This window comes from Streptopelia decaocto, assembly GCF_964273445.1.
Source record: "Streptopelia decaocto genome assembly, chromosome: 14".
NCBI classification, from domain to species: Eukaryota; Metazoa; Chordata; class Aves; order Columbiformes; family Columbidae; genus Streptopelia; species Streptopelia decaocto.
The window spans coordinates 7,308,230-7,332,396 of record NC_138669.1 but is presented as its reverse complement, the minus strand read 5'-3'; the positions used below and the strand labels follow the sequence as shown (position 1 = coordinate 7,332,396).

The 24,167-nt window shown below is 44.0% G+C and overlaps 1 protein-coding gene across 1 annotated transcript; it reads right to left on the bottom strand.

Annotated features, from left to right (window-relative positions):
• Positions 1-1,239: 1,239 nt before the first annotated feature.
• CHRNA4 (cholinergic receptor nicotinic alpha 4 subunit) lies at positions 1,240-21,692 on the bottom strand (the record flags this gene model as incomplete). Its single annotated transcript, XM_082065419.1, has 6 exons — positions 1,240-1,520; positions 6,974-8,354; positions 16,687-16,796; positions 16,885-16,929; positions 20,293-20,444; positions 21,632-21,692. 6 exons carry the CDS (start codon positions 21,690-21,692, stop codon positions 1,395-1,397), a joined length of 1,875 nt encoding a protein of 624 aa, XP_081921545.1. The 3' UTR covers positions 1,240-1,394.
• Positions 21,693-24,167: the final 2,475 nt, after the last annotated feature.

Here is a 24,167-nt window from a genome sequence, read left to right as displayed (position 1 = left end):
GAAACACTGGGCTGGATGCTGCTGTGCTGATCCCCCCTGGTACCCAGCAATGAGGATAGGAACGGTGATTTGGTAAGTACCAAACAGGGGATGCTGAGCTGGATGGACTTATGTTCTGTCAAACTGTGGTCACTCTTACAGTTGCAAATGCACAGAGAAAAGGCAGAAGATAGATAAAGCGTGTTTTCACCCTCTGTCTTCCAGCCTTGCACCCACGTGTCTGGCTCAGCTGTGCCATTGTGCATGGATGTCCCCATGTGGCAAGACAGGGCTCAGTGTTCCCCTCCCTCTGTCTGGTGGTGCCCATCCCTGCCTTATTGCAGCAGGTCCCAAAGCAAGGATAAGATGTATAAAAAAGTTTGGTTTAGTTTGGATAGAGCTGGGAAGAGCACAGCTACTGGAACAACTGGCTGAATTTAAGGCCGTAGTACCTGTAATTCCTGCGAAGTGCCATTCAGAATTCCCAAGTGTGGCTATATATCCTGTTCAGGTTTCCCCAGGTAATGGCACAATTCCTTATTACACTAATGCTGAGTTTCTGCTGAGGCTTCCACATCTCTAAGTACCTACATTAGCTACAGAAAGGGCCTTTAAGCTCAGGGTGACCCCCTGCTATTCTGCAGCAGCAATAATTCCCATCCAGGTAATTTCCCTTAAAAGCACACTAACATGCTACCAACACAGCCTGAATCTTAACGCCAAATCCTCCCTTCATTTGTATGATCCTCACTCAGCTATAATCCCCATGGTTTCTGAGCGGTATTGGCCAAAGTAAACCCTGTCAATACAAAGACTGTAGCTATTGTATTTTTGGTGATTTAATGTTCACTGTTGGTCCCAAAGGGGCTGAGCTGCCTTGAGGAATTCCTTCAGCCTTTCCAGTCTGTCTGTCTTTACCAGCCGACCACAAACCACAAGTTATGCAGGTATCCCAGATCTGGAACTTTATTTATTTATAAAATGACTCATACAGGGACACGTAGTCCTGAACCACTTCAGCTTGACAGGGCAAAATCACTAGGCAGGGCACACCGAGACCTCTGAAGATGACTGGAGCTAATTTGCCAGGGGCTGGTTTGTAGACGCGAAGCCTCTTCATGTGCTGCTTTAGGGAACAAGCTCGTGTTCTTAAATTGCTGAGTATATACCAATGAATGCCACCATGCTATGTACAAACTTTAATTAGAACTTTTCCCCTAAATTAGATGGAGGAAATGAAAATGGCGTGGCAATATGATGAGACCTTGGAAAGTATTCCCAGAGAGATCTGGAGCCACTCAAGCGCAGACACGCAGTGAAATATTGAAAGGGCTGCCTCCAACTCTCTGCTTCTCTCCTTCCAGGTGAGCTGAAATCCATAGAGTGGGACATACTTTCTTCCTTATGTAGCTATACTAGATCATTCCTGCCAGCCACGGTGGGAGGAAGAGACCAACAGTCCCCAGCAAACACACAATGATGAACATCCAGAGGAAGATCCTGTCGATGACCATTGCGACGTACTTCCAGTCTTCCTTCACCTGGGAACACAGAGGTGAAAAGCCCACTATTGTTTATTTGCGATCAAAGTTTATGAAGATGATTAGTACTTTACATATATATGCCTTATATATGCTTTATATATATATGCTTTACTTATATATATATATAAGTGCTTTAGATATATATGCATAAAATAATTTAATTTTAGTCCAGAGAAAGGGGAATGTCTCACTTACATTTAGTGGTCCTATTTAAAGGCAAAGGTTTATTCTATCAATTGCTGATGTGGGAGAGAGGTTCCCCTACAGCGCGGGTGTACACGTGCAATTGCAAACCCTGTTCACAGCTCCCCAGACACACGCCTGTGGACAATCAAGCTCATCTGCACACTCACTATCCCATTTTCCATGACCAACAGCTGTAACTGGTTGTATAAATGAGGCTGTGATTCAAGCTGGGGATGGTGGGGCTGGGTGGAAGGAAATTACTCTTTTCTCCGTGCCTATAAACAGATTTGCTTACAGATTAACGACGCCAAACTCTTTCTGTGAAGGGATTTACAGCTTTGGGTGAGTAAGCAGTGAAAATGAACCAGCAAATTAAAAAAAAAAAAAGTCTTCTCACCCCGCTTTTTGTCTTGCTGTGGGAAGATTTTCTAGCAATCCCTCTCTGGGGAGGTCTAGTACTTATTAATACCATCAGGCACGAATTGTAAATGGCTATTTCATTAAGTGAGAAACCCCATACATATGAAAACCTCTTTTATTACATTGCTGTTATTAATTTCTTTCTGTGGACTGATCAGATGGAAAAGCTTTATTTGATACGGCTGTACCCATCATAATTTCCTACAATATACCACTTGGTGATTAATAGGCTCAAGGGCTGAAATTTTGGCATTCTGCCTCCCTCTTAAGGGAAAACATCTCCACAGCAGCTTGCTTGAACCTCTTTGGGTGCCGTGATTGCAGCAAGTCAGGAATGTGGTGTAAGGAGAGGGAGGCAGCAGAGCCAGAGCACAGAGATACTGCATTTGTTTTAAGGGAGTAGCCCAGAACAGTAGGTGTGAGCTAAAACACATCTATGAGACCTATATTGAGATATCTACATATATAGATATTTTTAAAAATTTGCTGATTATGCTGAAAATTAATTTGGGTGAGGAAAGCAATCCAAATGTCAATGAAATAGCTATTTGCAGCTGATGATGTTTTCACAGGTACAGTGGCAACTTCAGATCCTAAAACGTTTGTCAAGCACCAAACACACTCTGAGCACAGCACAGCGACTCTAAAAACTCACCCTGAGTCTTCTCTTTCTTCATCAGTCACGGATGCACAACTAGATTTTATTTGATACCTTGTGGGTGATACAGAGAAATCACAGTGTGTCAGAGAATGTACGATCCTGGCTTCTGTGACCAATGCTGTGATATTTTATTGAGCTAAGAGGAGAATTCCTTGCAGGTAAGTTGTGTGCATTTACCTCATATCGGTGTGCTGAACCCTTCATGACCTGACCATGAATTTTCCGATATATTTGCAGATGACGTTCAGCTGAAGCAATGCCAGCAAAGTGAGCTCTTTAACTACACCCTCATTATTTGCCTTGTGGACTGCTTGGTTCAGCCTTTAAATCACTGATATTGCTCCAGCTCTTTGGCTCAATAAGCAGCTTTGTAAAATGAGAAAGGAGGCATATGCTGCAGAATGTGTATTTTCCCCATAATTTGTTGTCTGAGCAAAGAATTTTAAATTTCAGGAGCACCTGGGCATTTTCAAAAGTGTAAAAATCAGTTAAATATTTTAATGCAATGGATAATTTTATTCCTTTTAAATATAGCATCAAGTTAAGCAGGTTGTTACTATCCAATAGCCAAAACAAAACAATAAAGGTTCATGCTGAAGGTTGTTGTCTTCTTGGGAGAAACCTTGTACTTCTATGATTGTACATCCATCTATAGTTAGGATGAAGAAAAGAAATAGCGACCCTGGAAATTGCAAGGAATTCTCTCATCCCAAGGATCAGGTCTCGGTGGATAACTCCCCTTTGCTGTACATATTTTCTATCTCTTCATCACTTGCTGAGAGTTGGAGTGAGTCCCTGATATTAAAATTCCTGGTGAGAAAGGCAAGATCTGGATGACTGCATTTGTAAGATTAATGTAAAGAAAGTCTGAAATATAGCACCTGATCTCCAACAGGAAATCTGGATTGGCCAAATAAGTTTTTTTGAGTATTTGTGCTAGTGAAAGTAAGTGCTGGATCACAAGAAGTAATTAAATGAACTAGATGAGTTTGTTTTTGAGAAAAGAAGAGGGAAGAGGAGAAGAGGAACAACTTGGACAGTTCAACAGAAATTTGCTTTTGAATGTAATGATGTATGCATAAAAAAACTCAGCCCATCTTGAAAATGATGGCTGGGAGTGCATCAGATGTTTGCAAAATCAATATCCAGCTTCAGACCGAGAGCAGGGAAGGGTGAAATTGGAAATTATGGAGCAACAATGAAAAAAAAAGCAGGAGGAAATGAAAATTATCTAGTTTTTTTTTTTTCCTGACAGTGCTGTAACATTTCCCTGTGGTCCAGCACCTCACGTGGAGCATCATCTGCAGCGGCCTCTCTGACAACATCTCTGCAGCTGTCAACATCTGCCACCCCAACTCCTGAGCTGTATTTTGATTAGTTTTTAAGAAGCTCATTCAAAACTATTTTCGGGAAAGGATCAGAGACAGGAGCCATCTGACTCCCCCACCCCCAAATTGCTGAAAAATAAGGGAATCTGCTGCTATTCCCTGGCCCAGCTTTGTGCAGGTCTGAGCGTGGGGACAGAGCAGTCCCGGGTGGTTTTACTGTACTTTGTTAAAAATAAACTGGTGAGATTAGCCCATGTTTCCTCCTGCTCAACTATATTTTCTCCTGGTTTATTTTTAAGCTGTCTTAAAATTCTTTTTATCAGAGCAGTCTGGAGATGTGCACAGGCATGAGGACAAAAAGGTTTTCCACTCGGTGCTGTTGGGGTCTGGTAGTTGGGCTTGTGTGTGACACACACCTTGTATTAATTAATTTATTAATTAATTTCTAACAGCATTTCTATCATATGCTGGGACAATTTTTCTTGCCTTTTCCCCTGTGTACCATGGTGCTTGTACTGTTTGCAGATGATTTTCTTTTTTTTTGGTAATAAACAACTGCCTCTTGCATTTCCCATTTTCTCTTTGCTGAAGCACTTAATTAAATGAGCTATTTACTTTTAATTTAGAAACACTGCCCCTGTGGCAATGGTGCTTTAGAAAAAGACAGGACCTTCAAAAGCAGCTCTGTTCTCATTCCAGGAAGGTGCATGTCTCTGAAAATATAAGCCAGCCAGTGAGCTGTGTCTCAGGGGCTGCGGCTGCATCAGAGCTTCCTGCTGACAGATTTATTCGAAACTTCCATGAAGAAATGCCACAATTTCATTTTAAGATAAAAGCAAATTCCTGAGCGCTGATTTTTTTTCCCCAATAAACTCTCATTTTACTAGATCAGTTCTGCTCCTTGTAGTACATCTCAATTCCAGAAGATCACGTTTCCTCCTTTCTCATTTCCACCTGGAGAAAAAGAAATGTGCTTTCCCACTTGACATGACTTGCATCCAAAAAAAATATAAAATAATATCGCCTCGCACCAAGCTCAGTGAAAATTCCCCCGAATCTGAAAACCCAACCTCTCCCTACCGTGCCAAACTGCTGTGAAAGCGCACAAAACTGTGGGAAGGTTTGGAGGCTTCTCCTGGGGGTGACTCTTCTCTGCTCCTTGAGGGATGTTTTCCTGGTGCTTTTCCTCACTGGGCTGGCAGGGGGTCTGACCAGAACCCTCAAAACTCCTCCTTTTCTTCTGTTTCTGATGTTTAGTGCTGTAAATACCTTTTGTCCTCAGGATAATAATTCATTTAAAGAGGGAAGAGTAGTGGAAGGTATAAGGAAAAAAAAAGGTGGCTTCTAAAGCTTGTTTTCATTTTACAGAAAGTTGCAATCGCAGATTAAAAGGAAAGAACTCAAGGTATTCATTGACTTGGTTCCCAGTGATATCAAGAAGCTTAGCAGAAAGAGAATTGGTTGAAATGGGATGTAATATTGGTGCAATATTCTTTCATTTGCACCTGGGGGAAATAAATGAGTTAAAATCAACTGCCTTCCATGGCTTTATGTGCGATTATTACTAGGAGGAGAGAAAACAGAGTTTAATTCCCACAGTCCTAATGTGCTTGTGAAGTGCTTTAGCCCAGCAAAGAGTGCTGGGCTGTCAAGTGATGAAGATGGGGATTCACAGCCCATCTCTGCCACAGATTTGTTCTGTGACCTTGAACAGGTCACCTCATCTCTGTATTTTGCCTGTCACTCCTCAACATGAGGAATTACCAGTTACTTCCTCAAAGGGATGTTGTGAAGTGAAATACATTAAAGAACAGAGACCTCTCAGACTGTGGTACCAAAGAGTGTATAAATGGACAGCAGCACTTAATCTTTTGTTGCTGTTGCTAAGTGCTCAGTGCTGTGAAAAATGCAAATATAAAGACTCTCTTCATGCCCAGGAAGTCTTGCATAAAAGCACTATGACTTGCACTGACTCTAAATCTTGAGAAAATCAAACTGTAAGTACAGCTGAGAAAGAATTTTTGCTGAGAAATCCCTCTAGGAAAAGCCAGGTAAGATTTTTCTTTAGCAAGAACGCTAACTTCAGGTTGCCTTGTGGCTTCCTTCATTATGGCCATAATTAGCTAGCACACCATATCCATAGTATTGCAGGGGAAGAGCTACAGGAGGTGTGAAAGGATGTGGTATTTATATGGGCATCACCATCTCCATTAAAAGAAATTCTTTCAGCCTCTACTTCCCTTCTCTATTTGTAGCCATATTTACCCCTTCAGAGTAAGTGTGAAATGTGTCTGTCCACCCACCTTCCCGCACAGCACCAACCGCTCCAGTGGAAGTCCACTGACGAGGAATCACATCAAGCAGAGCTAAACAAACCCTGCAAAGTCCCCACACTACTACGCGCTTCCCACATCCACAACCTATTTCAGGAATTTGCTTTCCTGGGCTCAGCAACCACAGTCAATGATTAATAAAACACAAAGTGTGAATTCTCCATGGCTCAGAGGCTTCTCTATAAAGAATAATTTTGCTATGTTCCCACCAGTTGATGTAAATCTTAGCTGCCTCCTTCCTACCTACAGACGACTTTACTCTTGTTTTCTGCTAGAGAATTCTATTGTTTTAAAGCAGCCCTGAGCAGGGTCTGGTTGTGCTACCTGCTTGATTCACGTGCCAGCCAAGACCCCAAGGACAACCTCTCCAGCTGTGCCAACGTGCTCAAAAGCCACAATGTCAGGGATGGCTGAACATGCACCAACAAGTAGACTCTCTGTACATCCCTAAGTTTAGTGAGGCTTCTTTAGTAAATAATTTTTGACTTACCCATGGAGAGAATGCTAAGTTAGCATACTTACTGAGAAATCGGCGTCTTCTGCCCGCAGGTGATCTGCGATGTAGTGAACACCTTCCACTGCCAGCTTCAGGGCTGGGGACATCAACAGAAGGTGTTGCTCTTTGGCGCTGTGAGTCTTGCTTCCTTGCGCTGGCGTGCCGGCTGCTTCGCTCTTTTTGCATTTACACTTGCACTGAGGGGGCTTGTGCTGGGGCTGCTCTTCATTGAGGTGGCACCGCTGGGATGCTGGAGAGGCAGTGGATCGTCCATTGGTCTGGGAAGAGTCCTCTTGCAGGTAACAATACTGGATGCTCCGGGACCTACAGCGGAGACTCCCTTCCTCCGTCTTATTGGGGCTGTACATCTGCTGGACACTTAGTGATCGGCTTTTCGAGATGGAGGTGGTCTGCGTGTCACTCAGGGGGTGGCAGGAGGGTTGTGGAGAGGAGCAGGTCACCTGTACAGGCTCTGGGTGTAGCACAGAGTACTGTCCAGATGGGGACTTGCAGATAGGCTGAGGCTTGGTTGGCTCCTCGAGGTGGGCACAGAAGGAAGATGTGGGTGATGGCTCATTGCTCTGGGGGCTGGGGGAGGATGAGGTAGTGAAGTTGGGCTCCACGTCAGTCTCAGACCAAAGCCTTGGTGTGTTGGTTATTTTGTGCATGGATTCAATGAGCTTCTTGCAATTGTCTTTCACTGTGGAGGGACGTTTCATGAAGAGGAGGCGTGGGACAATGTCAAGGAAGATCCTCCTCACCCAGTCAGGCATTGTGTGGGTACGCGGAGAACGATGGTGCACGTTGAGCACAAAGACAGTGATGATGATAGACAAGGTAACAAATATCATGGTGAAGAGAAGATACTCTCCTATCAGGGGGATAACCAACGAGGTAGATGGGATGATCTCTGTGATGAGCAGCAGGAACACAGTGAGGGACAGCAGCACGGAGATGCACAGGGTTATCTTCTCTCCACACTCAGAGGGCAGGTAGAAGACCAGGACAGTCAGGCAGGAGATCAGCAGGCAGGGGATGATCAGGTTGATCGTGTAGAACAGTGGTAGCCTCCGGATAATGAAGGAGTAAGTTATATCAGGGTAGATCTCTGTGCAGCATTCGTATTTCTTGCTGTTGTAATTGCCCACAGCGTTGATGATGACCCATTCCCCACTCTCCCAGTAGTCCAGCTGGTCCACATGACTGTGCATGCTCACCAGGTCTATCTTGGCTTTGTCATATGTCCAGGAGCCAAACTTCATTGTGCAGTTTTGCTGGTCAAAGGGGAAGAAGGTAACATCGATGCTGCAGGAGCTTTTATAGATAGCGGGTGGCATCCATTTAATTCTCCCATCGTAGAAAAGGTGGGCCTTGGTCAGGTGGGTGACTGCAAAGTCACCGTCAGCACTGGGGGGAAATAGAAGATAAAAAAAGACTAAGGCTTCTCTGTGACTTCTCAGCTCTGTCAAAGAAATAGAACATTTAGTGCCTGGCATCCAAAAATGCACTCAAGCCACCTGGGAGATGCAAGATGAACATCATGTGCAAGCACTGGATCCATCCAATCTATTTTAACTCTGTTTTCTTATGCACGCACTGAATTTGCATACAAATGTAGCCCGCACCTTGCGTAAGTCAGGTCTTTGAGGTGAACATACACAAGTTTTCCTCGAAGGTGTCCCACAAATGCCCTGAAAAGGGTTGAGTTTGCTTTACAGATGTGGGAAGAACCACTATCAGGTACTGTGGCTGCGGGCTCTGCAGAATTAATTGTGACAGCTGCTATAAATGAAACAGTGTTGGATAATCATTCAGTCTGTTACGTGTAAAACAGTGAGAACATCCTATTAATAGGAATAATGAAAGTTAATCTCTTGATTTCCCAGTCAGGAAGATCTGTCTCTTATTGTATCTTCTTACTAGGACTCTCAGTTGAGGTCTGCGTGCTGGTATAAGATAAATAGCTAACAACCCAGGATTTTATAGTGGAAAGCCATTTTCCAGACGGTGAAAAAACTATTGCATAAACAGCACTTTTTTTTGTTTGTTTGGATCTGCTTTTCTCAGCTGGGCAGTGTGAGAAAAGCACTCTGATTTCCCACAGAACCGTGACGTGACACCGAGACTGGGATGGAGAACAAAAAAGGCAACAGGAAAAGCAAGTGCACTGGGAATTTGGGGGAGGAAAGGCCACCAAGGGATGCCATACTCAGTCTGTTATAGTGTTGAAGAAACGAGGGAGACTCAGTAACTCTGGGCATGGGATCCCCAGCCCTGTCCTCACCAGGTTGAAATCCCAAATGAATAAAGCAGGCAGAATCTGTTTGTAGAGTAATGCACTCAAGTCTAGCTACAGGAACAGAGAAAAGAGCATCCAAAAAGTAGGGAGGGAATTGGGACTGTTACATACCCAGCTGGAGCTGCTGCAGAGCTCGGGGATATGGAGGAAAAAGCCTGTTGTGAGATGCCGAGTGGTAAAGAGCAACGCTGCTAAAGAAATGGGAAGCTGAGCAGGGAAGGAAGAGTTTCTGCTGAGAACTTGAGATGAATTATTCAGGCTGATATAGATAGAAACCTCTCTGCTCCTGCTCAGCCCGCCCGGCTGGAGCCGATCCCGCCTGCAGACACTTTCCAGCCATGGGCAAAGTCCCTTGTCCCCGCTCGGTTGCTTCAGATCTCAGATGTGGCGTGACAGCAGCCGTACAACGACGGGGTCCGCGGGGTCACACCTCTCCTCTTCCTCACCAGCAGCAACATAAACAGCACAGGGACAGCCCGGTGGGATCCCTCAAGAGGCTGAAGGCAGAGGAGCTTCCCTAAATTGGTTTCTTTAGGAGAACCTCCATTCATTCATATGCAAAAGGAGGGGAAAAAAAAGACTTTCTGATGTTTCCTCTTGCCCTACAAAGCATCCTCATTACCACACCAGCTTCCAGTGTGACTGGTGTAGTATTGCTCATTTTCTAAAGCTATAAAATGTGAGTTTTTTCTTGTTTTGATTCAGAACAGGAAAGCTAAAAATATATAGAAACCCAGACTGATGTCTCAAAGAGACCAAGGCAAAACCACCATTGGGTTTTACTTGGATGCAAATAAACCCAAACAATGCCATTGTACCATCCATCCAATTCCTTTCTTCCCTTTCTTCCCTTTTCTTTCTTAAATCTCATTTACACTCCAGGATCACTTGCTTTGGATGAAAAATATCTCTTTTTTTTGTTTTCTCCTGGATTGTGCCTGCATTGTAAAGCCAGTCTGAGACATGAAACATGCACAGCAGGTGACAGTCCAGTGTTTGCTGTTCTCGGTAGTTTTCTTTCTAGATCTCTGTAGGAATTTGGAATCCAATTCTGCATTTAATGAGATCTCTGAGGCATGATTAAATCATTCATTAATGGAACAATATGCTTATAATTGGAGTAATATTACCGAAAAGGGATAATGAGCATCTACTAGTGTTTCTCTTCTTAAGTAGAGCAATGCGTAAGTGGCTGGGTAAACAACACAGGTATGTGTTTTTCCTTATGACAACTGTTGGAAAAAGGCATGAAACTCTTCCTAAAAAGTCATCTAGGAACAATAATAAGTCACAGAATTGCATTTCACTCCCAGAAATGTCTTGTCCAGCAGTTTTGCAGTCTCTGGATAACTACTTACATACCTTTTTTCTTCAAGAGTAGATGTGACCAGTGCGATGCTGCAGATCTCATGTGTCAATTATTCCCATAAATGATCTGCTTCTTTGATGAGGAAGATATTTTTTAATTGCTTGCCTAACAAACCCAGCCTCATCCTGGGTCCTCTTCAGCTCACACATTATTACAAATAACACTGGGCCTGCCTTCCAAGCTGCATTTTGCCTGAAGCATCACGGCAGGAGTGAAAGCAGCAGCAAAATCGCTTCTTGCCTTTGCGAGTCAGCTAATGACTCTGAGGAGCCCTAAAACACCCTGGAACCCGCCTGCTTCCCCCTCACCAACATAACAGGGCTGTGAAACAATTCCTGACTTCACCGGGCACATTTGAACTTCTCATTGCAGTTCAGTTTAGAGTTATTTGAGTAATTTGTAAGCAGGGTAAATTAGCTCTGCTATTACACATAGACTGTATCCAAACCAGATATATATATATATATATATATATATCACGCAAAGGTAATGTTCACAGTTTTCTTAACCCTTCATGCATACACATATTTTTGCCTCCTTCTCCAAGCTTACCACCCACACTGGACCTTCAAGCATATGTTTAGGGGACTGGAAGCTCCGCTCACTGGCACGCTGCCGACACGGGGTGAACCGAGAGCGATGCTTTCGTTGGGTGAGGCCTTCGTCTGCTCCTCTTGACACAAGAGAAGGAGCAAACAAGGTCACTTGGTTATTGCCGGTCTTCCAAAGCCTCTTCCCAACCTCCTCCAAGGGACGAAGGTGAGACAACCTGCTGCAAATGAAGTCTGGAGTTGGGAGACTGGGGAAACCTGGTTATTCTGTAGAAAGCTTTGCTGTGGGAAAAGCCGCTCCTGGCCAAGTGGTGCCAACAGCCCTGACGGCATAACAGGAATATTTCCTGAGACAGGAAGGTGGGAGATCTGATAGAGAAGAACGGAGAAAATCTGCAGCAGTCCCTTTATAGCGGTAGCACATTTTCATCTCGTTCAGTCTAGACCACGGTGTTGTGACAGTTGTCATGAAAAACCATTTGGAAGAAGGGGCGAGTGCAAGGCAAACATCACAACAAGAACTTGAGAATTAAGATAGACTCTCCTGATTACCCTGACCTGACAGCTCTCAAAATCTGTCTCTAATAAAGTACTGGAGCTCTTATATTTTCACGTCAAACACAACAGAGCACACCAATAAAGAGAGAAGACAGTCAGTTATTTTTTTTGCCAACAGAAATAGCGCTGCCGTGTTCTGCAGCCTTTGATACCTCATTTCAAGAATAAAGGCAGCTCTTCTAAAATCTTCTAAGTTTACAAGGGTTCGAGAATGGCATTGTTTTACTGGCAGCCATCAACCATATTTCATTAAAAAGCTCTGCTGATGGAGAAGCTTTTTATTCTTTTTTCTTTTTTTTTTTTCCTGGTTTCTATTTTCCTGCAGTTGGGAGATATATCATCTCGCAAAATTAAATGTTTTCAAAATGCATGTAAATGAGGCACACATTTATTTTAATTTCTGATGATAGAATTTAAATCCAAACAGAGCTTTAAAAGCCTGAAAATTAGCTGTATACATATCGCTAGAATGTCCCCATTTAAAGCATTTTTCATCAAACAGCGGTAACCAAGAAAAATTGCAGTTTCAAGACCTCTCTAAAGAATGTACCCTATACCCTATTAAAGAGATTCTTCTGTAATATTCAGATTAAAGTACTCTCCAAAGGCAAACCAGAGAATATGTAGTTTAACAATTGTTTTGCCCTACCAAAAGAATAACTACAAATGCACAGATTACCTGGTCCAAACTACCTACTCAAAATGGGGTCAGCTACAAGAGGATTGGGACCCTGTCTGTTTGGGTTTTAATTATCCCCAATGTCTTGGCATCTTGGGTATAAAACCTCTTGGGTACATAGATGGAAGTTTCTGTGCACCAATGCGTAATTCTTTAGGTCACATCACAGATTTTGCTTGCTTTGGATCTTTAAGAGCCAGTGGTAACTGATATTTTGATTGTTCCTCAGTGAAACAGGCATCTGTCTCAGAACTGGCTGTGCTACGCTGATGGGATAAGAACAAGTTCCTCCGAAGGCTCTAAGAGTGCTGAATTTGTGCATTTGGCTTCAGTTCTTCCCTTTGCTGAGCACCCTCGTCAGCACTTGGGAGGCAAAACTCCGTCTCTGTCCGGAGCATAATGGCAGGAGAAGTCCTGGATGCTCACTCAGCAACAGCCCAGGAGAGATGCCCCTTATAGATTTCCTCCTATTAATTCCTGTATTGCTGGACAGAACTTGCAGCAAATCTCAAAGGCATCTAGAGACCTAATTCCTCTCAGAAACAGGCAAACACCCAGAAGAATAAGGAAAGCTTAAGTGTGAACTAACAATTATAGGTAGGCCTATTTTAAGTACAATCTAGTGCAAAATGGCACAATTTGTGCAAGGACACACAACTAAAAATGTCAAGAATGACTGCAATATTTTAAAGTTTAGACTGGGGCATGTTTTGGTATTTCTCCCCCAAACAGCTTCGGGATGAGTCAGGAAACCAGCATTATTCCGTAAAACTCACTGGTTGCAAACATCAGACCGTAGTTCAAAAGAACAAGCTGCTGTAGTGCACTTCAAAAGAACTCTTTGCTTTCTCATGATTTTCAGAAGCCGCCTGCCAGATGATCTTCTAACCCACTCCAGTAATCCTTTGTGTCCATATTACCAATGGGTGACTTCCTCCCGATATTTTCTGCTCCTAATTACAGCAATTTGTATTTGAATTCCCTTCATGTCTGATTTTTCTTTTTTGTGACTATGGAGGCTAAGGCAGGGATTTCTTTTTTGGAACAGCTAATACCAGAAAATACTGAGAAAAAAAAAATTCGAAGTTTGACTGTTCCCAGATTTTACAATAATCAGCCTAGAGAAGACAAACGCTATCATGAATATTCAGTTGAAAACTAGCCAGTGAACTTACATGTCAAGATTCCTGCCCATCCATCAGGCTGAGAGACACGGTCTCGCATTCCTCTGGCAGCCTGTGGCAGAACCTGGCTGCAAACCTGCAAGTTTCAGGGTTTTCTCTTCTGGAGATTTTATGTTGCATGGAGTCCAAATGGCTCAACACAGTGGTGGAGAAGCCAAATACACGAAGGAAAACTAAAACGTGATTGAAGTCCATTCATGAATGGGAAAATAAGTCAATGCAGAGGATTAGATAATTCATTTATAAATGATTTGGTGGTGTCTGAAGAGCCTTTACAGGCTCAGATAAGGAACAGCTGGTATTCTTGGCAGGGAAGAAGAGGTTTTTTGCTTCACTATTAACTCATATTCCTCTGTTATACGTGTGTTTTGTCACATCTAGTAGAAACTATTTACAGAGTCTTGGAACTTATCAAGCCCAAAAATTCAACAGCATATTAATTTCCCTGTAGGATATTAATTAGTTTTAGATTTCTTATGAATGTCGACAAGTACCTATACTCTCTAGGCCAAACCAGCTGAGTTTACTGATTTAATTCGGGCCTCTAGAGCAGATAAATGGAAGTTTTTGACAATAGTGAGCTTAGATATGAGAATAATATCACAACAAGAGGTTAAGTTTCCTTAAAGATGTAAATCTCAAATCGATTCAAATTTCAACATTTCTATACGTACCCCAAGATGAAAACAGAAGAGACATTTCTATAATCTCCTGCCCAAAAAGTCTCTTTTCCAAAGGATACCATCCCAAACAGAAATACCATACTGTTGCCAGAGCATGTGATAAGCAATAAATAATTTGCATTAAAAAGCCTGATCAGTGCAAAAGGCCAGTGTGGCTGCTTGCTCTCCTCCACCAAGGTCTCTGCACACATTCTCTTGCTTTTTTGGATGCAAAATTATCTGCATCTACTTTAAATTCTCTCTAAACTATATATATATATATATATAAAAAATATGAGAGGGAATCCTTGTTAGCATCACCCATGACTACTCGCTGTCTTTCCAAAGTCTTTCTTTCTGAAAGATTTCTAGCTGAGATACGTACAATGAGAAAAAAAAACAAAACTAAGATGTTAACTGCAGCCTCAAATGTGTTTGATAGGAAATCAGGCAGAAAAGAGAAGTATATCGCAGCACAGAATACAGTTTACACCAGACTGTATGAAAGAGCTCGGGCAAATATAGCTGCAAAGAGGTACAGAATTAATGGAAAACCATTACTGACTGGCTGATGGTTGGCGCCTACATCCATGTTTAATTCATGGATAAAGTAACCAATTAAAAATGCATGATAGGCTCATGACAACTGACAGAGGAATGCATGATTATTAATGGTACATGTGGATAAAGGGAGGGATGTAGCTTGGGTTTGGGCAGCTGGAGCACGAGACGTCCCTGTGTGGTGGCCAGGTTAGATTTGTCATCTGAAATCCCTCCCTACAAGTCAGACTGAGTCAGGACCAATAAGATGGGCAAGGCTGAAAGACCCCAGAAGAAGACAAGAACATTCTGGAAGAGCTGCTGTGGCCAGCAGACAGGCAGCTGCTCCCTGGAGTCCCTGTAGCTGCTCAAGTGACAGTGACCTGGGACAGCAGGGCAGCGCCTGCCAGGGCCAGATGCCAAAGGTTGTTTTCAGCATGAAATCCCAACATGTCTACAGCACAAAAGGACACCCAGGCCTCCTTCTTTACTGCTAGAACCCTCCTTGCATGGAACATGCTCACCAACCGTGATGAGAGGGGTGAGCCAAGGGAGCAGATGCAGAGATGACACCTCAGGCTCTCATGTACCAGTAGCTCCAGCAAATGGGTAGTTTGAAGCACTAAAGTCCCATAGAAGAGGAGGTTTGGGTAGCACTGTTTCCTTTGGCACTAAGGTCCATCACAACTACCACCAGAAGCTCCAAAAATAATAATCCTTACCATTGTCGTTGATTAAGCAATGAAAAGGACAAGGATATTTTTCCAGAGGAAGCTGTGAACACCTTGCTTGGCTGCAAAGTGAGGCACTTGTAATATAATATTAATGCTCAGAGTGTGTCCCTGTAGAGTAGGACGGTCCAAGTGCCTGTGAATTAGTCATTTGCATCAGTCTAATCTCTGAAAGGTGCTGTGCAGAGGTGCAGTGATTTCCAAGAGGTTTGCAATCGCTCCACACCACTGAGGATCAGAGACAAGCTAATGGGAATGATGACAAATTCCTCAGTCTCCAAAGCTCACAATCTGCTGGACAGATTCCTCCCTCAGCCTTTTTTTAAAAAAAAAAAAAAAAAAACAAAAGCAAAATCATATCGAACTAGAACCAGGCAACTGTTTATTAAAAATGAGCCTGTCTTCCATTATGTTTTCTCTGTTAGCCACATGCAAAGATGTTTTTGTTTGATGCTTGCAGCAAGTATCTTCTCTAGAGCCTGTGCCAGGGAGGGAGACTGGGATACCCTACATCCAAGAGAATGGAGAGCTCTGCTGGGATAAACCAAGGAGAAAACAGTCTTGGAACTTGGACAGTCTTTCAAAGAATATCAACAGACTCCAAAGGAAAGAAAGAAAACAACCACATGCTCCCTAGGAAGTGTCCATACAAGAGAGAGTTTTCAAGCATTGGGTGTTAGGAACAAATATCTATTTCAGTAAAATTCTAGAATGGTACTGGGCTGACCTGAAACCTGTATTTGCAGACACAAAAGTCTGAAATATTTCAGCATATTTTCCTTATTTAAGCTCATCCTCAGTAACTGGCTTTTCCAGTTGACAGGAATGAATTAGGGGAGAGCTCCTTGGTGAAGTGAAATTAAAGAGAGCTGAAAGCACAAATCCAGTTTAATTGTGTCTCCAACATGTGAAGAAAAGACAATACCTGGCATCCCCCAACAAAACCCACTGTCCAGAGAAAGGATACTTGGGAGAACAAAAACCTTGTGACGAATGTTAATCATATCATTTAAGGCACCTCTGGGACAGATATTATGAGAGTCTACATGGAATTCAACCACAGAGAACAAAATAAGGAGAAACAATTGCAAAAAGCACCTTGGCAGCACAGGCAGAGAAAATTTGCAAGGACGGGTTTGCCTTGTGGGCACAGCTCTCACACTTACTTGTTGTAGAGGACAATATCTGGTCTCCAAATAAGCTCCGAGGGGATTCGGATGGATGTGACATTTTCATATTCCTGGGGGTCCCAGCGCAGCTTGTAGTCGTGCCACTCCTGCCAAAGCAAGGCGGTTACAAAGCTGGGAGAGTTCACATCGCAAAACTGGAAAGGAACATGGAAAAACACGTTTTGGTGCACCTACCTGCTTCACCCACACGTTTGTGGTCATCATTTGATTTTTCTCGTCCTGAAATGCAAGATCATATATTGGTTACACAAGCGGGTGCGGCAGCCCAAGGAACTAATTGAATTTCTCTTAATTTGTACTTCATTTCTGTAATTATAAATCAACTCTGCAATAAATGCAAATTCCATCTTGGAAATAACAAGCAGATGTTTCTGTCAGTTAACGTGGGACAGGACACAGCTGTCTGATACCACTGAACAGCTGACACTGCACCTCAGCGATCTTGTGAGCAGACGGACTTGAATTTATTGGGATTTTCCTTGATGCTGGTAGGTCCAGCATAGGACAAGGGGGACAGGCAAAGAGCTCCCCAGCTTGGCTTTGCCCTGAGCACTGAAGTGGAGTGATGGATACATAGATCCTTACTCACACGTGTGCATGGATTACAACGCTCAGCTTCATCTGCAAGTAGTGTTTAGTACTTCTACTGCGAAAAATTATCTGTGAACACAGGTCTGGAAACATGAAGCTCAGCAATGTTTCTCTTTCTACCAAATACATGAACCTAGAGCACAATGGGTTGTATTTTCTGAATAAACCCAAGCTACTCTGCTGACACGTAACCCTTGAACAGCCTGGTGTATACTCATGCTGTAAGTTGTAGACTTTTTCCCAACTCTACATACAAATAGTATAGAAAGACAGAACTATATGTGTATATATTTAAGTAATGTGAGGCAGATATCATGCTGGCAGCACTGTAGTAGAATTAATCACCGCTTGCCTTGCCTGTTACAACTCCTACATAAATAACTAAGACAAATTATGTGGGGCAGAGCCCTGTGATGGTCTGATTCAAGTGTCACGCAAGACCTCAGAGCTTATTTGTGTGTTTCTTTCTTTTCTCTCTCTCTTTGGTCGGCATCAGAACCAGCTCTTTTGACAGAGCTCATTTGGAAGCAAACTGCTTGTCATTAACCTTGTGGCAGTTCAAGATTAATTCTGAACATTAAAAGCCAGGAGATTTGGGTGGGCTGAGCCTCCCCACTGCTCTTGTGGCACCAAGTGTAAAACCTGATCAGAGATACACTTGTCCAGGGTGGGGGACCAGAAGCACATAGAGGAAGGAGGAATACAAAAAATATTTAAATGAGTAACAAAGAAAGGGAAAATATCCAGCTATTCCCTTGGGTGCCAATGGGAGATGATGAATGCCACTGGAAGGGGCTGCCATGCTGTGGACTGGACCAACCCTTGAGCATCTGCTGCTCTCACCCCTTTGCAATTCAAGCATCTGAGGGTCTCCACCACTGTCCCTGCTCTGGGGATCCCAGTTGCACTGGTGCTACCCTTTACTGGAATTTTCCTCCCTTTTCTGGGTGCAGACCTTGGTGGAAATGCCTACCGATCACTACACATGAGGGCTCTGCCGTCCTCCTGATCCATGCCAAGAATGACCCTGTTCCCATGGCTTTCTCTTGTAGGAGGTTTGCAATGTCCTAACAACCGATTGCCTCCTTCTCCTGCACAGACTGAGGACAGTGGGGGATTCCACAACCGATAATGGTGTTACACCAGGGGGATCCCGCAGCCAACAGTGGTGTTACACCAGGGGATTCCACACAGGATGGTGGTGTTACACCGCCTGGTTTCTTTTCTCAAGGTGAACACAGCACACCAGATTCTGCAGAGACATGGGCATAGAAGCTCAAACATGTTCCTCAGTGGCTGCTCCTGGACACATGCTCAATCACTCACCACTTGTCTCTGGGCTTAGAAAACCCTCAGCACACCAGGGTGAGGTAAGGACATGCAGGGATGTCAAGTTCCACATCGATTTTTCTTGTGTCATCCCCCTCCCAGCTTTTGTCAGCAGGAGCCAGGGTTTGAATACAGCTCTGATTTCCCTTTCATATTTTTGTCATTGGGTCTAACAATTACAGCGGGGTTTGCACCAAAACAGTGTCACTGTCGGGAGGGCGGAGGGACAGTTAAAATGCTGCAGTGGTGGAAGGGGTGTCACCAGTCCCCAACCACACAGACCAGGGCAGGAGGGGACAAGAGCTCTCCTCTGGCTGCACCCACCGATCCTGGCACAGAACTGCCTGCTTGTTGCACTTCTAACCACTGACATGATTTTAAGAAGATTAATTCTTCTTAAGTAAACTGGGAAAAGCACTGTGAAGTAGGTGTATCGATCCCCCCTCTTCCACGATTCAGCAGCTGCATAATGGAAAGTCTCTCTCATGCCTCCACAGTCACTAATGTCTCATCTTTAGTCTTATCAATAATTCAGATGAGAACCATACAACTTCAACATTAGCAACTGCAAACTGCCCTGGACGCCTCTGGCTGACGTAGGAGAGAGGAAAGGAATGGGAAACAATTTATGTGCTGCAGAGCTGGAAGACGATGGCCTCTGCACAAGGAGATGCAGGTCTCTAGCAACTAGTGGTTTTGATTTCCCACCCCTCATGTCATCCCAGCTGCATTCCCTCTGCATCTCAAAGCTCTTATCACAATATATAATATGTGGAGAGTTGTCTGTTATGATTGTCCCACACCAGTGTTTTTAAGTTGCATGCACTTTGCATTACCACCCCATTTATTCTGCCACACAAATATAGTAAAAAGTGACAGAGAGAGCTTCTGAAAGCAAGGTCTGTACTTGTTCACGAGATGTTCCTTTACATGAACATGCTGCCCTGGAAGCATTGCATGCAAACAGAGACAGGAGAAAGAAGCACCCGGGAGGAAGGTCTGCACAGGCTAGAAAGCCTGTGTTTGTGCTTCACATCTGCAGCCCTGCAGGGATCTCCTTGGGATCCAGCACTTGACCCCACCACACTGTGACAGAATAATCCTTTAAATACCATTTCAGTGCACATTGGTCCGGAGTGCAAACCACTCTATTTTGTACACGACATATGCAGTTTGCACACGTGTAACTTCTATTTCAGCAAACACTCAGAAACTATTTTCTTGTTAGTATCTGACAGATTAGATAACCCTCAAAACTTTCATTTGCAGAAAGCTCTTCAGACAAGTTATCTTCCAGAGACATGTAAGCCACTGCTTCTATTAGCTTGTTCATAAGAATGGCTCAAATTCCAAATCTGCCCTTTCTTCTTTCTTTAGCCAGTATTCTCTGGCTTTTATACCACTTGCTTCACTGCTCTGCTGTGATCAGTCCTATGGGTTTTGACCAGGAATTTGGGATTTTGCTTAGAGTAAATGAAGAATAAAGGATGCACTTTGGTGACCAACTACTCACAAGTCACCCCTCAAACCAGCAGAGCTGTTTGTGTGAAAACTCTGCTGAAAGCAAAGTTCTTCCCAACCCAGTAAAACCCACATACGCCGGAAGCCGAGCCCCGACCCAGTTAATCTTGGCCACGTGTTCCACAGACAGGTTGCACTTACAACGTCGATGAGCTGGGCAATGGACAAGCCGAAGCGGACAAGGACCACATCGGAAATGTTGGCGACGGGGCGGGACCACTTGTTATAACCAGAGAAGAGTTTCTTCAGGAGACGCTCCTCTGCGTGGGCTCGGGTTTCCACGTGGCCGAAGGCTGTGGGGAAGGTGTGGGGCACGGAGGTGTGAAACCCATGCAGTTCCGAGCACCGATACCTTCTCTGGGGTGGGATCCCCACATTAAACCCAGCAATGGGCAGGTAGGGACACATGGGAGGGTGATGCCACCCTGGTGACTTGCCTCTCTACTACCCCATGTATTTCTCTATTCCCCCACTGTGGTCAAATCCCAATTGTAGAGTTTCTATCGCAGAGCAGAATGGGTCTGCAGAAAGGGGAGGCATCGGTAAAACCATTTGAAAAACATTACATGTGCCATTCTCCTCTGAATCTGGTTTAATCTTTATGGCCACTTTGAAGCAAGTTTCTAGCACTGAAGTTTGCGAGCAGGAAAGAGGGATGCTAGAAGGGCAAGACAAAAAGGAAAAGGCCGCCTCCTGCTGAGAAATAGGGATTTTTGATCAGATTTACACATAAAAAACCTGGCATCAAATGCATCAGAAGAAAAAAAAAAAGGTAGACTGAAATTTAGCTTTTTACACTAACCTTCATAGCTGGTCTTTCACAAAAACAATGGGTGAAGGAAAAGGGTGGGGAAGAGCACAAATTGGATAACGAGAGCTCAGTTTCCCTTAACAAGGACTTTAGAAGTTGGAGGCTGCAAGGAGCATCCCTGACCCTGCACGTACACGACAGAAACCGTCGGAAGTGCCTGTTGGTAATTAAAAATTAAAGCCGTTTCTCTTCCCGGGGGCTGCCGGGGGAGCTGCACTCCCGAGCCGGCTGCATCCTCCGGCACAGAGAGGGAGCCGGGGGCTCCCCCCTCGCCCCCCGTGGAACATGGCTCCGATTTAGGCTTTAGGTGCCCTGGATTACACAAAGGGAAGCATTAGCTGAGCTCTGGCTGTGCTCCCCCCAGCCGGAGCTGTAGCCCGGAGACACATGAACACTTTACCCGGGCAAGGAGCAGGATGCGGAGCCCCTGCCTATGTTCTCCCTCCTGTCCCCACCGCCGCTTTAACCCTTTCCCCATCAAATCAGACAAGGAGCAGAAAAATAAAATCGAAGCATTGCTCGGTAGAGGCGGGTATTTAGGGGAGCGATGGGGCAGGAGGATGCAGAAACGGGGGAAATTCCTTGCTGTTTGCAGTGTGCTTTTGAGAGGGATAAGGGATAAAAGAGCTGAAGAGCAGCGCAGGGGTAGAAAAGCTTTCTCAAACTTACCGGGAAAGATGCTGGCACAGAGTAGGAGGAAGAGGTTTCCTTTAGACACGAGAAATCCCATTGTGGAGCAGAGCTCAGGCTTTAGCAGGCAGAGTCTCCTGTCCGGGCTACTTTTCCTCTCTGAGTCTCTGGATCCTCCAGCTTCATTCCCCTAAACTCCTTTCTCCCTCTCACCTGCAAGGGATAATTGCTGGTGGATTTTGTTCGTTTTTCTCTTCCTCCTGGAAGGATGCTCTTCCCTGGGACAAAAATGCACACACGGGCTTGCAAGAGCTATGGAAGGGCTGCAGAAAGCTCCTGCAAAGAGCCACGAAATACACAACCTCCCTGGGCTCTCCTTGCTCCTCTCCCCTTTCCTCCGGGGCGTTTTGCTGCTTGGTTGATTTGTTGCTGCTGTTTTCAGCCTCCCCCAGCCCTTTGCTCGAATTTTGCTGCTGCTGGGGACACCGATGCCCTCGGTGGAGCGGAGAGGGAGCACAGGGTGTTTGTATATTTAATGGAGTTATAGACCTGCCCACCTCCTGCTTGGGAGGAGGAGAGAATCTGTGCACTCCAGCAAACAGGCTGCAGGGAGGAAAAACTTTTAGCATGAGCAGTGAAGGAGGAGATGCAGACCCCAGCTGCAGCCAGACTTGACTATGGGGCCACCTGGGATCTTTACACCACCTGAAGCCCAAACAGTTCTTAATTAATGAAAGCTGGCTGTTTAATCTTGTCCAAGTGCTTTTCAAAATCATTCCTGCAGACTAACAGGGTAATTAGTCTGAGAGATATTCCTGGCCAGGGCTCATCTCTTTGCTGTCAGCAGCTATTGGGCTGATGAACCTGCCCATGAGACGAGGCTCTGCTGCACTTGGTGCTGTACAAACACGTAATACAAATACAACTAGTTGAACAAATACAACTATTAGGTAATATGCATATCAAAGGTGAGACTGAGACAAGAGATTACTTGAATATATCTACATAGTTCAATGTACCTTAAATATACCACAAATAAGTCTGTTGAAGTCCTAAAGGCTTTTTGTGGAGGAAAAGATAATTCCTTGAGTTAGTAAGGAATTGTCACTCCAGCCCTTTTTCTCACAAGGAGTAGAGCCCTCTCTGTTTCATTTTAAAACTAGCTTTGATATTAACACAATTACTTCCACATGAATAGCAAATGGATTTCATTTTCAGGCAGGGGTAATTTTGCCAGCTGCAAAATTAATCAAAGTCTGTTCTAATAATACTAGCTACATATTTTACGTGTAATAATTTCCCTACTCACAGAGCATCTCAAGTATCTTCCAATATAATAGATTGCTGGCTGGGAATGGGGAGGACTAAAGCCACAAGAGAAATTAGGTCTGTAGTGAGATTATAAATAACATCAGTTTAGTACGAAACTCGTCTTTTCTTGTTTCATCCCTTCCTCAACAGTTCTAAACCTTTCAAATGACAAATCTCACCATATTTTCGACTGGGTGTATGGACTCCTGTACGATTCGCCTGCCTTGCTTTCCGGTGTCCTGACCCTCATTGCAGCACCTGAGCACATGTGACACGCCATAAAAACCTCTAAGTGCTCCTTCCAGGGAACCAGGGGATTTCTAAAGGCCATTTTTCAAGGAGGCTGATACTCTGCACAGGTCACATGTTGGGCAACCAAACCCAAGGGATCCAAGATCAACTATTCCCTTCTGAAAACCTTGGCCATCAATAATACAGGTATCCTTGACTACAGCCACAGAGCTGATTCAAATCCCATGGAAGAACCCCATCCATCTTCACCTTGCCTTGGTTTCTGTGCTGGTGAGCAAATACTGCCTTTGGATTAACCCTATAAATAATTTTGATTAAAAAAGGATTTCCTTCTTTTGGAAATTAATCATAAATCATCATTTCCTATAAGTGAAAGGTTTATCCCTCACCTCCCTGGCCCTGGTTGTATATGATGTGGGGAATGAGCATATTTTACAGAGGTTTCTGTGCCTTGAAGTGACCTTGTTAAATATCACTGCCAGTTTCTTTCTGCATCATTGGGCCATAACAAAATTTCCATCAGCTCCTGTGTGTATTTGGAAGGCAAAGTCTTCCACTGGTACATGTGCGAGGGACTCGGTTTGACTGGCGCAAAAGATGCCCTTTAAATGTTTTAATGATTTTTTTTTTTTTAATTGTGAGAGAAAGCTGCAATTCCAGCCTGATTCTCAGGCACCCGGCTCTAAGCCTGCTCATTATTATTATCTTCCTTTGTCTGGAAAAGATGTGGATAATTTGGGTAATCCAGATGTTCACAAAAACTGAATGCAAACACCCCAGCTATTGAATATTGTAGACTGAACTAAACAGAACTGAAGCAGTGCTTTCCCCGAGGTTTTCAATGAAGTCTCAGACTTGGCCTTGGAATAAGGACAATCCAGTAACAAGCTCGGGCTCAAGTATTTGGGTTCATTTAGTAGAATTCCATGATTTTGGAAAGGTCTGGTAACTCTTGCATCCACTCTCCTGCATTCTACACTCCTCCAAATCTCTTCCCCATTTTAGCCCTTTC